The 16,172-nt window shown below is 42.8% G+C and overlaps 1 protein-coding gene across 4 annotated transcripts in view; it reads right to left on the bottom strand.

Moving 5' to 3' along the window:
- Ppat (phosphoribosyl pyrophosphate amidotransferase) overlaps positions 1–16,172 on the bottom strand; it is a 54,571-nt gene that overhangs the window by 16,838 nt on the left and 21,561 nt on the right. Inside the window, exon 1 of one of the 4 annotated variants that reach the window (XM_005392870.2) lies at positions 15,473–16,017. The exons of 2 other annotated variants lie outside the window; for them this stretch is intronic. In XM_005392870.2, coding sequence (XP_005392927.1) covers positions 15,473–15,600 — 128 coding nt within the window. In that variant the 5' untranslated portion in view covers positions 15,601–16,017. Of the gene's footprint in view, positions 1–8,729; positions 9,024–15,472; positions 16,018–16,172 lie in introns of those variants that run through there. One more of the 4 variants, XM_005392871.2, reaches the window with a different exon arrangement.

The following is a 16,172-nucleotide window of genomic DNA, read 5'->3' as shown; positions in this document are numbered from 1 at the left end:
AAGAAAAACTCCACTGTAAGAAGTAAAATGAAAATTGATGATTTAATGGACATTAAACAAGATTCTGATCTCCTGTGTTAAGTCCAACACTATCTATAAAGAATCCGCTCACTGTGTATGGAAGCAGTACGCACCACCAAGCAGACGGGGAACCAGTGGTGACAATGAGACTTCTCCCACAGCTGAAGCCTCACAACTGCTTTTTTAGGGCAGACTTGTGCAAGAGTATCTATAACCCCCACTGTCCATGCATCCCACCCCACTTACAAATATCCTCTCCATCTGTGATCCCACACCAGTCGTTGATGCAGTCACTACCATGTTAAACAGCAGCTTCAGCATTTTATGTAGTTCATCCCCCGGACTCTGTATCACTGAGATGCTTGAAATACTAACAAAAATCACTTAGCTTCTGAAATGCAAGTTTCTGATTTTAACCTGAGGTTTGTCTGATGCAGACACCAATGCCTCCACTTCAAGGATCTTCTAACCCTTTCGATAACCCCTCTGGCTCCAAACTCAGTTTTACTCTAATACCGGGCCTGTGCAGACTTACAGCTTAGCTGTCTCTGTGTAGGGCCCTCACACCCTTCCCCCACCGAAACGGACCTTCCCACAAACGGCTCCCGTCTTAGTGTCACTGTACTCCCAAGCATGCCTGCAGAAAGGCTTGCAGTAGCTTTAATTAAATTTAGCTTTAAGTAAATGTCACTTAAATGTTTAAAATATCTAGACATGTTTCATGAAAGGTTTCCTTTGCTGCCCTCTCATCCCTCACACAGAACACTAATGTAACCCCTAGAACTCATTCATAGGTGCTGGGGTCTAGACTTCCTCTTTCCTAGACAACAACATAAAATCCAAGAACACAATCTGGGTGTCCACCAGTATGATGTCAAGTGTAAGATCAATTAATGCCATTAACATAAAATGAACTGAAGGCACTATTGTGTATTAGAGAATTTACAATTAGGTGGAGACACACTGCCTATGAGTAAGACATTAAGGAATTCCTGACACTTCTCTACCATTCAGAGACTAACAATTAATAAAAAAGATGAAAGTAACTAAAATAAATAAATGAACGAAGACAGGCACAGTGGCATACATCTGTAATCCGTTACTAGGGTGTCTGAGGCCGGGGATGGCAAGTTCACAGCAAGCCTGAGCAACTCCACTCAAAATAAAAACTACAAAGGACTGGGGCTATGGTTCAGCGGTACGCTGTGTTCAATCCTCGGATACTGCAAAAATAAGTACATGAAATCTCATTACACGGCCACCTGTTTTGTCTCTAACCCCACAAGGACTAAGGAAGCACTGAACATCCCGTGTGGCTTTCCCAGGCCCTCTGCTCACCAGCAGCCTTGGTTTTCAACCCCCGATGTGCACTAGAGTCACAATCTGCAGACGGAGGCACTGGAGTAATTTTTAGACTCAAGAGACTCCAAAACGTAGCCCACGGAAACCATTTGACAAACTGTTGGAAAAGGAACTGTTCACACCTTTCCTATCTCAAAAGAAGAATTATCTACAAACCAATTTTCTTATGTCATTATATTGCCTTCTATAAGCAAATTATAAAATTGTATGTGTATATACTGACATACACCCCACATTATTAATATGTCCAACTATTTACGTTGCCTGATATATGTAATCCACATAGCTTTTCCTTCCCGCCTGACACCGGTATCTCTACATCAGGAATGGAACCCTCTAATAGTTCAACTTTCATCCCAATTGTAGCAAATGGAGGAGGAAAACACTGTACTGAGCCAGAGGTCAGGGCTCTAATTAACAGGCGTCTGGTCAGACGGAAGCATACAATGGCAACTAGAGGGAACTGTAGGAGACGAAAGGACACTTGAACAAACCGCTGTCAGGCTTCAGAAAGCTGGCACAGAGACACTGGAAGCAGTGCAGAACGAAGTATAAAAACCTAAGACACGAATACATGATTGGCAGAACTGCTCAAGGCCTAGGCATGACCAAGAATATGAGATTTTTTATTCCGCTGGATGCTATTCTGGGACACTACAAAGCAAAAAACTCACAAGAACAGGAATTCCAAGGTGGAGACCAAGTCACAGAAGAGGTTGGTATAAAAATGGAAGATCAGAGAGATAGGAAGGGGAAAAAAGTGTTCAAAGTATTGTATCATCATAAGAATGTCCAACTGTATAAGACGCACACAATCTAAGTTATAACAACAGGTTTCACTGAATGCTATTTGAGTAGCTAGTTGCTGAAATTTCACTAAACACATTTAATGTATATTTGATCTCTACAACATAAAAAAGTACAAAGTTATACAAAAGGAGGTAAAATTGCACTTTCAGAGTATAGTTACAATAGACCAATTTTAATCAAACAAATATGCAACTTCAGATCAAAGAAACTAAAAACACATTTTTATACCAATTGTAAAATTGAGTAAATATAAAAAGAGCACTGAAGACCTCAGAAAAATATAAAATTCTTTCAGATGTCCTGGAAGTGGTTGGTTAAGTTCTTCTGGGACATATCATAAAGTTCTTGAAATAAAAGTAACCCAAAAACAATGAGATGAGATACAGCGCACACACACACACACACACACACACACACACACACACACGCACACACACACACGCACAGCCATGATGGCATGAAATAAACTGGATGAGTTCCAGACCACAACTCAGAAAGTTCAAGCTTCAACTTGGTCTTTGTAAACCTTGAAGCAGCGAAGTGTCTCCGCTAGACTGCATCCCAGAGTGGGAGGGGCAGACCAGATGCTCCTACACACCGCTACTAACCACATTTCCAGACTGTGTTCTAGGTCCTAATTCTACCTGTGCATGTGTGTGAGGGAGGGAGACGACAGTGACTGGGTGACAGTTAAGACTGGGCAACAGTGGTCGGGAAGTCTCAAAATGTTTCAGTGCTGGATAAGAAGCTGGTATGTTTGAGAGCTGAGAGCGTTACACAACTGCCCCCCCATTAGAATTACAATGTACGATGTCCAGCAATAGAGCAGCCCGACAGCAGCAGCGTGACATGTGTGTAGTCACTGCTGGAGACACACCTGAAGGTGACTACGTTAGTTCTCCGCCAGAAGACCTACTCGGAGGCTCACGCACACCCAGTATCTGCAGTGACCTATGGGGAATCCAAACCACAGGAATCAGGTGCACTCTAAATGGGAAAATAGTATCTTAGAATTTAAAATACAGCTCTGGAAGAGAAAACGCACCACTGTACATCCCCTGATGTTCACTCAACGATGGATTAGTTCATGAACCTACCATGTCTCCGGGACCCACCTCTGAAGTCTGCTGAAGTCTTGCCCAGCAGACCCTCAGTACTGAGTCTCTGGGGGGCCTTTCAGAATCAAACCATAACTGGGCCTTTCGGGATAATTACGTTTCCATGAGGTCATGAAAGGGGCCCTCATAATGGGTAATACACATGATGCATGCTACAATAAGTAAGGTACTTCAACATTACATGAAGCATTGTTGGATAATACTCATATTTAGAGATTACATAAAGGGAAGGGATTAACATAAGTAATGTTCCCTACAGCGGTTGTTCCCAAAGTGTAACAGCACCCTTTGCAAGCTTACTCAAAATGCAAATTATTGGACCCCATCCAGAATCAGAAACTCTGGGAGTGGGGCGCAGTAATCCATTTTAGCAAGTTCTCCTCTCCCAAGTCTGGGAACACTGGCTCATCACCTAGAGCACACTGAGGGGTTGGGCAGAGACGAGGAGAGTGCCTGCTCTGCTCAGATCAGCACTGGGAGGTAGGGGCACCAAGTCCCACGCAGAGACTGAACCGTGTGTACACATGCAGTCCCTCAGCAGAAAGCTGAGAGCCACATAAAGTATAAAAGTCAGTGTTGACTTATCAGGCTAGATACTCAAATTCCTCTCTCTGATACATCAGATAGGACAGATTTTGTGCTTGTTAGGCTGCCGAGGGCATAAAAACAATGCTCTTGGTCTAAGAGTAAGAAAGATTTCCACAAACGCAACTAGGTGCCACCGGGGCCCGGCTTAGCTCAGTGACAGCACAGGAAGCCCCGGGTTCCATCCCCAGCACTGAAATATAAAAAAACTTTTACAGCACTTGGAAGGGGAGGGTGAGGCTAGAAGATCACTGAGTTCAAAACGTAAAGTCTAAATTATTTTAACCATTCACATGAAAAGGAAAGAAAAGCTATAAACACACAAGGACCCCAGCAGCTAAGTACATGCAGAAAAAACCTAAGTAGGCAAGGATGTTAGGCATACCAGACATAGCTAGTGACATAGCTAGTAGACATACAGTTCACACTCAACAGTGAGTGAATTGTAGTTGAGCTATAAATACATGGCTTTTCATCTGCAAGAAAAAAAAAATCACATCAAATGTTCTTTCCAAAAAAAAGTTTTGGATACTTTCATGTAAAAACAGAGGTTGCCTCATTTTAATTTTATATATTTTACCACTAAATTTCCTAACTGGAGTTGCTATTATTCTATACTGTTAACTTTAAACACCTGATAACACTGATCCCCTGAAAGTATTTTGCTTCCTACCAATAATGTATGCTATAAGCTTTTTTCGGTTAACTTTTTTTGGAGACAGTCTCACTTTGTATTACAGGCTGCCCTTGAACTCATTATGTAGCCTACCATGGCCTCAAATTCACGGCAATCCGCTGGAGCACACTCGCTCAGGACAGTTCCCAGAGCCCTGCAGGTGGATTCTCCTGAGAACTCGAACAAATTTTCCATACGATGACCCAGACCTGCCATTCACCTGAGGCGTGGGCGATACAAAAGCTCTGTCCACACTGACCTTATGCCACTGTGTTCCCTCTTGCATATTTGGCCGTCCTCTCGCTGAAATGTGTACTTCTTTTCCTGCTTTTCCTTGGCCTGAGCTCGCTCTGCACAGCCTGTTTCTTTTCCTACCTTTAATAAAACTTTGCTACCCTTTGTGCTTGTCTTAACCAATTCTTTGCCCAGGACAGGAAGAACCTAGAAACCACCTCCAGAAGGAGACTCCGGCACCTCAAAACCTGCCAGCAGACCCTCTGGATTCTCAACTAGATTAGCTCCTGGCTTCAGACTTCTGCAGACTGATCCAGTCAGGGGGAGACGGCTGAGGCAGCTGCATTCTTGGATGCCTCAAGCATACCCAAGCTAGGAACAACAGCGAGGCCGTCATTTTCTAGCTGAGGGCTGCAAACAGTAACACACAGGCTCCAGTTTGATTCCAGCTAGGGAAGAAGAACTAATTCTAATAAATTACCACTTAACATGCACGATTAATGCTATACAAACGAAACCAATCACTGAGAAGTATCGTAGAACTCCCGGCTGCTCCTGTTACAACATGTAAAATGAAATGGCCTATGGAACTTCCATTAACTACTTGTTTAGATCTAAAATACATGTATTTTATTTTTCTCCCTGGTCTGAGTCAAGAGTGTAAAAGGCATCAGGAAGGTATCAGAGAAGGCAGGACTTAAGTTTGTTTGACAGTCTTACATATTCGTCTCTTCGGAGCAGGACAGAGAAACAGTTAACTCAATTGTTCCAGTTAACCTGAGCTGGACTATCACATTCTCTGCTTTGTAGCACACAGCAGTCACTGGTAGATCCAGCTCATCCCCGCGGGCGGAGTCAGGCATACTGAACACAAGCTCTCCAGGGATAAACACTGTGTAACCCACTAGAGAAGCCGCCCTGAAATCACAAGTGAGGCACCACACTGTTGCTCTCTCCGAACATGACCTATTTTCCTTCTGGTTGTACTAAAAAGCTTATTTCCAAAATTGACTTTTTCATCCATAATTAACAAAAATTAGCAATGAGATGGCCAGCAGGGGGCATGAAAGTATATCCATTGTTACTATCTCAGAAGGTATGCAATCAGGCTTTCTCCAATACATTTGTTTCAATAGATCAAAAACTGGAAATAATTTTTTAAAATATGAGATATTTAAACTTTTTGGTATATTTTGCAGGCAATCTGGGTAACCTTAGCAGTGAAATTATTACATAAATTAATGTGCTTTAATCATATGAAACAAAATATTACTGAGAACTTTTTTCATTTTAATCTAACAGAAGATCCAGAGAAAGATGACTTGTTTGCTAAATTTTCAGAAAATCAAACAATTATAAACATAAAAAAGAAAGCTTGGACATAGGTAAGGTGCTAAATTTAAATACATGCAACCTCTTGTAAATGCATGATTTTTAAAATTCTTACTGTTTAAAATATTTTATAAATGCCCATCAACTGAGGAATGGATCAAAAAGCTGTGGTATTTTTATCTAATGGAATATTACTCAGCTAAAAAGAAAGATAAACTCAAAGCTTTTATAGGTAAATGGTTGCCACTACAGACCATACCCATAAGTGAAGTAAATAAGTCTCACATGTGTAAACATTGTATCGTCTCCCTAGTATAAGAACATGAAAGAGTAAATGAAATCTAAAAGGTACAACAGATAGTGAGAAAGTGAAAGAAACTGCTCAAAAGGAGACTGACTGGGATGAGGCAAAGGAGAAAAGAAAGGGGAAAATATATATACACACAAGACGGCAGGGGTAACTGTACTATTAATTTCTATTGCTTTCTTGAAAGGAACAGTTGATATTTAATTGATCGTTCTTGCATGCCTGTATTTGTTTATCTGAGTAACCAATATGAAGGTAACAGCATGTAATACAGCAACCGCTGTTAATTTCTTTTCACCTTGTCTGAAATTCTGTATTGTTTTTAAGTTGTTTCATTTATGTCTGTGTATTTGTTAATATGTTTTGGTTCTTTTATCTCTAAAAATAAAATTTAAAAATAAATAAAATATTTTAATAAACTTAAGAAACTGTGGAATAACAAAGAATATATCTGCGCTTGGTTCTTTCCTGGCAGAGCTTCAAAAATCTTTTGGGACTCTCAGGGACAGAAGTCCATTACGCTAACGAGGCCACACTAGGTGGGCTCACCTCCGGACGGGGTCACCTCAGGGTGGACACCCACCTCCGGAAAGCCTGATGAGAGAGTCAGGACTGAGAGGAGCAGGGCCAACGACGTAACCAACCATGCCTATAGAAACTGGTTTGGAGGAGTCCCTAGCTGGTGACATACCTGACTACTGAGAGGACACGGGCGCTCACAGCAGGGAGTTCAGTTTCCGCGGTTCCCGTCCTCACGGGGGTCACTGCATCGCCCCACACGCGGCCTGTCTCCATTCTACCTGCCTACTGTGGTCTATTCTCAACTCAAACACCTCCCCCACGCCCTTTCCTACAATAACATCAGATGCACGCAGTTAGAAGTTCATAAATGTAGGACTATAGAGAGTTACCCCGGCGGTTATTTTGGAACACCCTGACCACCCCAAGAAGAAACCCACTGCTTGACCATTCTGCTGCAGCTCCTGGCAACCACTCACCTACTCTGTGTCTCCATGGATTTGCCTAGTCTGGAAATTTTATGAACACACTACAGTATTCTGTTTTCCCATTCACTGGTTGTTGGACATTTGGTTATTCACATGTTTTGGCTCTTATGAATACTGCTGCTATGATACAAGTGTTTTCCCACACTGTAGTTAAGGACACATAAAATAAAATTACCATTTTACCATTTTTAAGTACCCAGTTCGGTGGCATTAAGTATACACACACTGTCACGCAATCATCTCACTCCATCACCAGCTCTCTTTCACTCTGTCAAAATATTTGTGTATTAAAGAATAACTGCTCATTTCCCTCCACCCCAGCCCGCGGTCACAATTATTCTACTTTCCATTTTTATTCACGTATTCTAGGTACCTCATGAACCAGAATCATACAATTATTTACCCTTTTGTTGTCTGATTTATTTCACTAGCATGTCTTCAAGGTTCATCCATGGTGTAGCACGAATCAGAATTTCTTTTTAAAAGCCAAGTAAAATATCTTACTACATGGATAGACTACGTTTGGTTTATCCACTCACCTGGCAATGGTTTTCCAACTTTTTGTCCATTGTGAATAATGCTGCTTATAACACAGTGTACAACTATGTGAGGCCCTATTCTCAATGCTCGGATATACAGAAGTGAAACTGCTGGATTGTATGGTAATTATGTGTAATTTTTATAGGAGCTGCCACAGTGTTTTTCCACAGTACCTGTTTTTATACAAACACGATTTTCTTTTTTTTTTTTGTCTTTTTTTTTTTTTTCCGGTACCGGCAATCGAACTCACGACCTTGCGCTTGCCAGGCAGGCGCTGCGCCGCTGAGCTAAATCCCCAGCCTGAACAGGGTTTTCATTCCTCTTGAGTATATACCAAAAGAATGAAACGGCTTGGTCAGGAAGTCCCTTTAGCTTTTTATGGAACTACCTGCTTCCCACGGTGACTGTATCACTTTGTATTCCCACCAGTAACTAGAAAGCACTGCTGAGCACACCTTTCCTTCCACACGCCTCTGCTCTGTAGCGTTACTATGCAAGTCCACTCAGTGGCCACACCAGCCCTGGCTAATGTTTTCATAAGCGATCCCATCACTTTCTTTCCTTGTGGTTTTTTTCTTTTATACACAAGGAATTGTTAAGTTTAAGGAGAGAATTGCTGCTGTTCTGCAAAAAGCCAGGTTAACCATCTACTGCGCGGGCACATTAGTTGTGTTGCTGCAGTCAGACACAGCCGACCATTCTTCGCAGGTTCTGCATTTGTGAATCTGTCTACTCACCTCAGTGTAGTTGCAATGGCGAAATCAACACTTGCGGGGTGTTCGGGGTCATCTGCAGACATGCACGGGGCAGCAACGAAACCCGAGTCGCCGAGAGTACACACTGCCATGAGGCCAAGTAAGGACACTTTGCTTCCTTTCAGCTCTCACACTGTCAGCCAGGGTCCTTCTGACTGTCTATATAACGCCATGTATTTCAATTTTTGTTGCTTTCAGGGGGTGATTCTTGCTGTTTAAAAGGCCCCCAAGTGTGGAGCCTATGCAGTGCTCCTAAGAGCAAGGCTATGACGTACCAGATGGAAGAAATACACTTAATAGGCTTCTGTGAACTCAATGTTAATGAATGATTAACTGTATGCCTTTAAACAAAATACACATTAAGTTATATATTAATCTGTTGCTGAAAATATCATAAACAGAAGCTCACAGAAACCTAACCTTGTATTTTCCCTAGAAGCAACTGTTGAGTATTCATGTCAATTTTATAGAACATTACTGAGAATAAGGACTGTAAATACATTTTACCTCACCAGTCTGTTAATACAAACTATTGCCTAGTATTTCACTAATCAACTTCATAGGCATCTATATTGTTCAAAGTATTTAGCTACTGTACCATGTAATTTTTGTAAATGCCCCAATATATAAGAAAGTACACCTGAGATGAGTAAAGTCCTATCACACTTTTCTAGACTTGACCTCAGAATTCCAACACGTGCACAGGTACTTCCTCCAAGTTAACAACCAACTCCAAACACTGGTACACCAGAATAAACCTATGCGTATTTAGCAGATTAAACATCGCCAGTTCCCCGCTGTCTTAACTGGCCTCGTCAAACCCTTCTGGTTGAATACAGACCAGTGGTGGCGAACCAATGGCACACATCCCCAGCAGGCTGTTTGTACCACTGAAAACTCTAACAGGTTCTCCATCACTGACATACTGCAGACTATTGATCTCTCAGTATGAAAACCACTAAACTCTTTGTATTCTTTCTACACAGGAACAATTCTTAGTTACAGTAAGGATGAAATGAAGACAGACATAAGGGTCTTTACTGTCAAGGCCTGAAATGTGACAGTGAAAGATATTACCAACTCAGGTCTCAAAGGGCTATCGTATTCCTGAGTACAGCCTGCAACTAAGTAGAATAGAATACTTCCAAGATTCTGCAGGACATAAATTCTACAAGGCCATTTAAAAATTTGGTTTATGAGAGCAAATGCTTTTGGCTTCAAGGTTACAGCTTTGAGGCTGGAATCCAGTCCTAGTAATAGTTTTTTAGCACACTCTTCAACTGCAAGAGGTGATAAGAGCTTTGCAGACATATTTAAATTGCTGCTTTGTTTTCTAGCAGAGGAAGACGCGGTGACTACTGCGTCAGAAGAAGTGGGCAGCCCCACCACACCAAAGAGGATCACTGGGGGCTGGGGATTTAGCTCAGTGGCAAAAGCGCCTGCCTGGCAAGCGCAAGGTGATGAGTTCGGTTCCCGGTACCGGAGAAAAACCAAAAAAAAAAAAAAAAAAAACAAAACAAAAAAACAAAGACGATCACTGGATCACGTAGAGGGTCTAAATTGTTCAATTTTAGATGTTAACTTGGTGTTTACCACCTAATAGATACTCTTACACTCTAAACATGTGCGCCAGATTTCACCTTAGAGTATGATCTCTAGGTGCATCCATTTAGCTAGAAATGTCTCAAGTGTACATAAGGACCAAAATGTATGCTAGATACTGGGAAACGTGAACTAAATGTGTAATATACGCTCTTATAAGCAGCTGTACGGTAGATCTGCATTGTGTTTTATCCCAAATGCTTCCTTATACCCAGGTTGGTAGAGAATATGTTACGGGAGGAAGGAAAAATGTCTAGTCATACTTGTTAAAAGAAATTAGTGCTGGGTGTGGAGGTGCACGCCTGTATTCTCAACTAACTGGGAGGATGAGGAAGGAGGATCTCAAGTTCAAGGCCGGCTTGGCAATTTAGCAAGACTCTGTCTCTAAATAAATAAGGCTGGGCATGTAGAACAGCAGCAAAGTTCAATCCCCAAAACCACAAAAGAAAAGTCTAATGAAGATCACCTATTAACTGAAACAAGTCTGCCTTACAAGTTTTAGAACAGGTTGTTTGAATACGGATATAAAATTTTCAACCCTCATACTGAAATAAATTGTGCCTATAATTATATACAGTATACAATACTTAACGGTTAACTATAAACAACTGTGCTAATGGTTTATGTATTTACTATACTTTCATTATTTTAGAGTACATGAGAGTATTTTAGAATCCCACTATGGTATCCAGGCTGGCCTCACTCTGTAGCCCAGGCTGGCCTCGAATTCCAACTGGTGATCTTCCTGCTTCAGCCTCACGAGTGCTGGAATTATAGGCATGTGCCACCACACCAGGCTGGGACAAAACAAGTCGGCTTGCTCAAATAAAATATCACTTGATTTAGATATTAAGAGACAAATTACACAGATATAAAAGTAAAGCCCTACAGGAACGTTAACATATTTAATCATTTTCACTAAAAGGTAAAAGTCAAAATAAAACATCTCTGGCCTTAATCTAGCACACCAAAGCAAGTTTTCTATAACCTGTGTTCTCCAAAACACTAAATGAAGCTACCTGGGAACTAATTTCACAGAGGTCTGTCTGAGTGCGTTTCTTCCTCCGGAGTGCCTTCCTACTGATAATATCACACACTGTTTGCAGAACCAGTGTCTGTGTCTCTTAAGAAAGCTGTTTCTGAGATCATTACAAACCAATTTCCTCAAAGTGTAACAGAACCAAAAGATGCTACTGAATGTTTCTTCAGACAAGACCCTCAATTTTATCAGGTAAATTTCCTAAATTTTTAGAAGAGGTACGAAAATGTTTATTGGTTGTTAAATTTAATTCCTACCGTAGGGAAGCGAAGTCGTAAGTCACTGAAGGAAGGGCGTGCTCATCTCAAACTAACCAAGTTTGAAGTTGTCAGTCCATTTCATATTGCTGTAACAAAATATCTGAGGCCAAGTACGTCACAAAGAGAAGTTTACTTAGCTCACCGTCTAGACGGCTGAAAGTCCACACTGGGAAGCCCCAGCAGCCCCCATGACTTACTGGCCTTCATCTAAGCCCGGCCTCATTCTATCACCTCGACCATGCCACGTGAGGTCACATTTCCAACAGATAAAACACATCCACACCATAGTATCCAAGAGGGGCTACCAAGGGACTCATGGGAAAAAGTCTATGAAATTTCAGTAAGTCCTTTTATGGAATTTTCAAATACTGTACTTCAGGCCATTCTAGCCTCCCTAAAATACAACTTTGGTTTCAATACGGAAATGCCTGGTTTACAAGGGAATGTCTGGCTTGTTCAGAACTTACAAACTACTAAACTGGTGTTTTTAGGACCAAGAAGGCAATTGGTGATTACATGAACTGGTAGGAACACGTCCACGCACATCCACAACTTACAGCGAAGGGGACAATTAAAATCCCCTTTAGTGGAAACAAGAGCTATGGAATAAAGCTACAAATAGCCAGAACAATTATTAAAAAGCAGTAATTCTGGAGGAACCCATCTAGAGTCAATACCCAGTATATGACTGCTTAGTAACTGACTGCCATACAAAACACACATACTGTAACTTTCAGGTATCTGCTTCTCTCTCAGACTAAATTTTTCAGATCAGGGTCATGCCCAGACCAAAATAAAGAATGCAAAAGTAACAGAAGTTTCATTTTCTGAAAGATTCTGTATTAACAGAATGTGTAAGATAAATTCCTTCAACAACGGGAAAAAAAAAAAAAAATCAAACTTTCTGCTGTTACTTGAATACTAACCATTCAGTGCATGCAGGCAGGAATGTTGAAATGGAGCCTTCTGCAACAGACCATGATCTGTAACAGGTCACAGTGGATATAACTTTTAAGGACAACCTATCGAAGACTCCGGATTTAACATTCCTTCACTCAGCACCACATACGGTACATTAATGGAGTTAGAGGTGCGACTCAGTAGTGGAATGTGTTCTTAACAGGTGAAGCTCTGCTTCAATGTCCTATACTCACCCTCCACCCCCAATTACTTCTGAATCGTCCTCTGGCCCTTACTTCTGCTTTTACTGCAACAATTATATCTTCTAGACATAAGGGAGTTTCAGTGATTTTCAAATTCAAATTAGTTCTCCTAATGGGGAAAGGCTTTTGTTCACTGAAAATTTTAAATTGGGTAGGATTAGGGACAAGAACCAGCCCCCATCTTGATTTGCCTTAATGACTCCACACCTACACTAGGAAAATCTTGAATCATTTTCCAAGGCATTTGTTCCCCAGAAATCACTGCGTTATTTTGCCAGTGTTGCTGAAAACAAATTGAAGTTCCAGAGGTCAGTTTTAAACACCCAGGCTCCTAACAAAGACTTGTTTAGTCAAATGATCACCTCCACATAAATCCTGCTTCACCATCACGTAATCCTATACTCAATACTGCTTTACTACCACACGATCCTATCTTTATTACCGCATCTACACTATCTAACCTCATAATCCTTTCAAGTAAATCAACTGTTCAAAGCAGGTACATGCAATTAAGAATCAAGTTGTATTCAACTTAAAAACGGAAGCACCATAGTCAAGCATAGCAAGTATTTCCCTACAGTAAGGGTTAGAATTCCAACTGTGTGGCAGTATCTATCTAAGAAACAACCCCCTTTTCTTCAGACACATGTTTAAAGGGGAAGAGAAATGAGTATGAAAAGAACTTAAGTAATTTTTACTAAAATGTAAACACAGTTAAGAAAAAAGTGCATTTATTTCCTAGGATTAGGTAACTCTAAAGATCCCTAGATTAATCCCTTCCCAATTTAAGAATGATCTAACCCAGTGGTAGTGCACCCGCAGTCACGTGTGCTGCAATGAGCTTGTCTGTTTTGTTATCACTGAAAGCTGTAAAAAGTTTACCATCACTGATCTAAACTACCATGCTGCTCAGATAAATACCCTGAGCACATTTTAACTTCTCCTTAATCTATAGAATATGTCAATAATTTTCAAAATGAGAAATCTATTAGTCAGCACACAATAATCCAAAAGTATCCAAGTGTAAAGTACTTCTTGTCTGGGCGTGGTGGCACATGCCTGTAATCCCAGCACTCAGGAGAGGAGGCTGAGACAGAAGGATCGCTTTTTTCGGTCTTTTTGAGACAGGGTCTCCCTGTGCAGTTCAAGCTGGCCTTGAGCTCACTTTGAACTTGCAAGGATCCTCCTGCCTCAGCCTCCAGAGTGTTGGGATTACAGAAGTGCACCACAAGAGGAAGGATCACTTTTGAGTTCAAGGCCAGCCTGAACTCCATAGTGAGATCCTGTTTACATTTGAGTAAAAATTACTTCAGTTCGTCTCATACTCATTTCTCTTACCCTTTAAACATGTGTCTGATAAAAAAAAAAAAAAAAAAAAGACAGGCCGGGCGTCCTGGCGCACTCCTGTAATCCCAGCACTCAGGAGGCTGAGTCAGAAGGATCGTCGCAAGTTCGAGACCAGCCTGGGCTATAAAGTGAGCTCAAGGTCAGCCTGAACTGCATAGTGAGACCTTGTCTCAAAAAGACCAAGACAACAAAACAAAACACCTTTTTTGATTCATCCCAGATTCTGTGTTACTTAAAACTCATATTGAAGTATTTGAGGTTCTGAAAGAAAAAACTTACTTCGGTGAGGGAGAGCTAATCAGTTGAATACATTTATACAAGTTACACCCATCTTGCTGTGTTACTGCCCAGCTGCTTAACTATTTTAGAAGTTCTTGCTACTGTGTAACTTATGGAAAACGCAATAAACACTTTAGTAATACCAAACCTAGATTTGTGCTTCTTACCCCAACCGAGGAATTTATATCAACTTCCAGTTAGATCAGGCAGTAAGAAACAGATCATGGAAGCAAACGTGCTTTTTTGTTTGTTTTTATTTCTGATCTCGAAGGGATCTCCAATTTTTCCAAATCAATGTGTACCTTAACATTCACACAGTATACTCTTTCCCTTTTAAAGAAGAGAGTTAGGTTTTGGCATCTTACTACCTAAGTTTTCTTTCATTCATCATTTAAAAATGTTTAACTATCAATCTCTTGCCTGTGATGGGTTTATTTTGCGCTAATTTACGAGATCTACGGTAGTTCCTTTGAACACCAATTAATCCTGCTTCCCAGGGTTTCATGATGGTGAACTAGGATCCTCAAGTTCCCATAGGTGTAACTACTTTCAAAGTCACAATCTGCTCAATAGCTCCGCAAACAAAAGCTCGTGCTAGACGGAGACTCCGCGAGGGCAGCAGGACTGGCACCAGCCGCCACCCCTACACAAGCCTATCACAAAAAACGCACAAGGCTCGGGAGATTAGAGTCGGCTCCTCCCTGACCCGGCTAGTCCAAGCAAACCCGAGTCCAACAAACTGGCCAGACTCCGGAGCGGCGCACGGACTCGGAGGCGGCTAAGGGTGGTGGAGCCCCTAAAGGGCAACAGGGACAGGAAGCGTGGGCAACACGCACTGAATCCACCGAGGCAAGACCCCCCACACACACACAACCTGTTTCGTGCCCTAAGCAGGTACCGGTCGGGGTAGGAGTGCTCCCTCCTCCGGGTCCCCGGGAGCTCACGAGACTGCCAGCGCCGCACGCGGGAGGCGGCTGGCGGAGATGCACAGGCGCCTGCCCCGCACCCACTTCCAGCCCTCACCCTGTTGCTCACCGGTGCTGCAGCCCCACGAGTCCTAGATTGATCACATACGGCACATCCAGCTGCGTGGGCCACTCTCCAGAGGCGATGCACCCGAACACGCCGCAAGCCTCTCGAAAGCCCGACTCCTCCAGCTCCATGTCGCCGCTGAAAGCACGTGGAGGGACCGCTCGCCACGGCCGAGGTCCAAGCACCAACCAGCTGCCGGCTCGGTCCCTACGCGGGGAAGCTGGGGCCGGAGACAGCCTCTTCCCCTCCGCTCCACGACCGCTACTGCGGCGGCGCGGGTGGCCCCCCGAGTGGGCGTGGCCTGCCGCCCCGCCCCGCCTCCCGAGGCCCACCAAAGAGGGAGAGCGAGAGGGGAGGAGTCGCACTTATGGGGGTGGAGCCACCCCTTCCCTTCCCCGATACCCGGAAGGCTAATTTTTCTGCACGTGGAAACCTCCGTTATTTTCCAACATCCAAGACTGGGCGATGAGAGTAACGTCATTTCTCTTAGAGGGCGTCAATTTTACGTGCCCCATCCCGATCTGCTTCCCCCCGGCCGTCAGGACTTGGTGCGCTCCAACCTACGCGCCTCTCTCGCCGACGGAAAGGGGCCCGGCAGCGCGCTCCGCAGGGTGGGGAGGGGCCCCCAGTGCGCGCCACTTTCCGCCTTTCCTGGAACGGCGCCCGCGCAGACGGCCCGGGGCGGGGTCGCGCCTGCGCGGGG

This window comes from Chinchilla lanigera, unplaced genomic scaffold (genome assembly GCF_000276665.1).
Source record: "Chinchilla lanigera isolate Chin_1 unplaced genomic scaffold, ChiLan1.0 scaffold00046, whole genome shotgun sequence".
NCBI classification, from domain to species: domain Eukaryota; kingdom Metazoa; phylum Chordata; class Mammalia; order Rodentia; family Chinchillidae; genus Chinchilla; species Chinchilla lanigera.
Note: the sequence above shows the minus strand (reverse complement) of the source record. Positions and strands in the feature narration are given on the sequence as shown.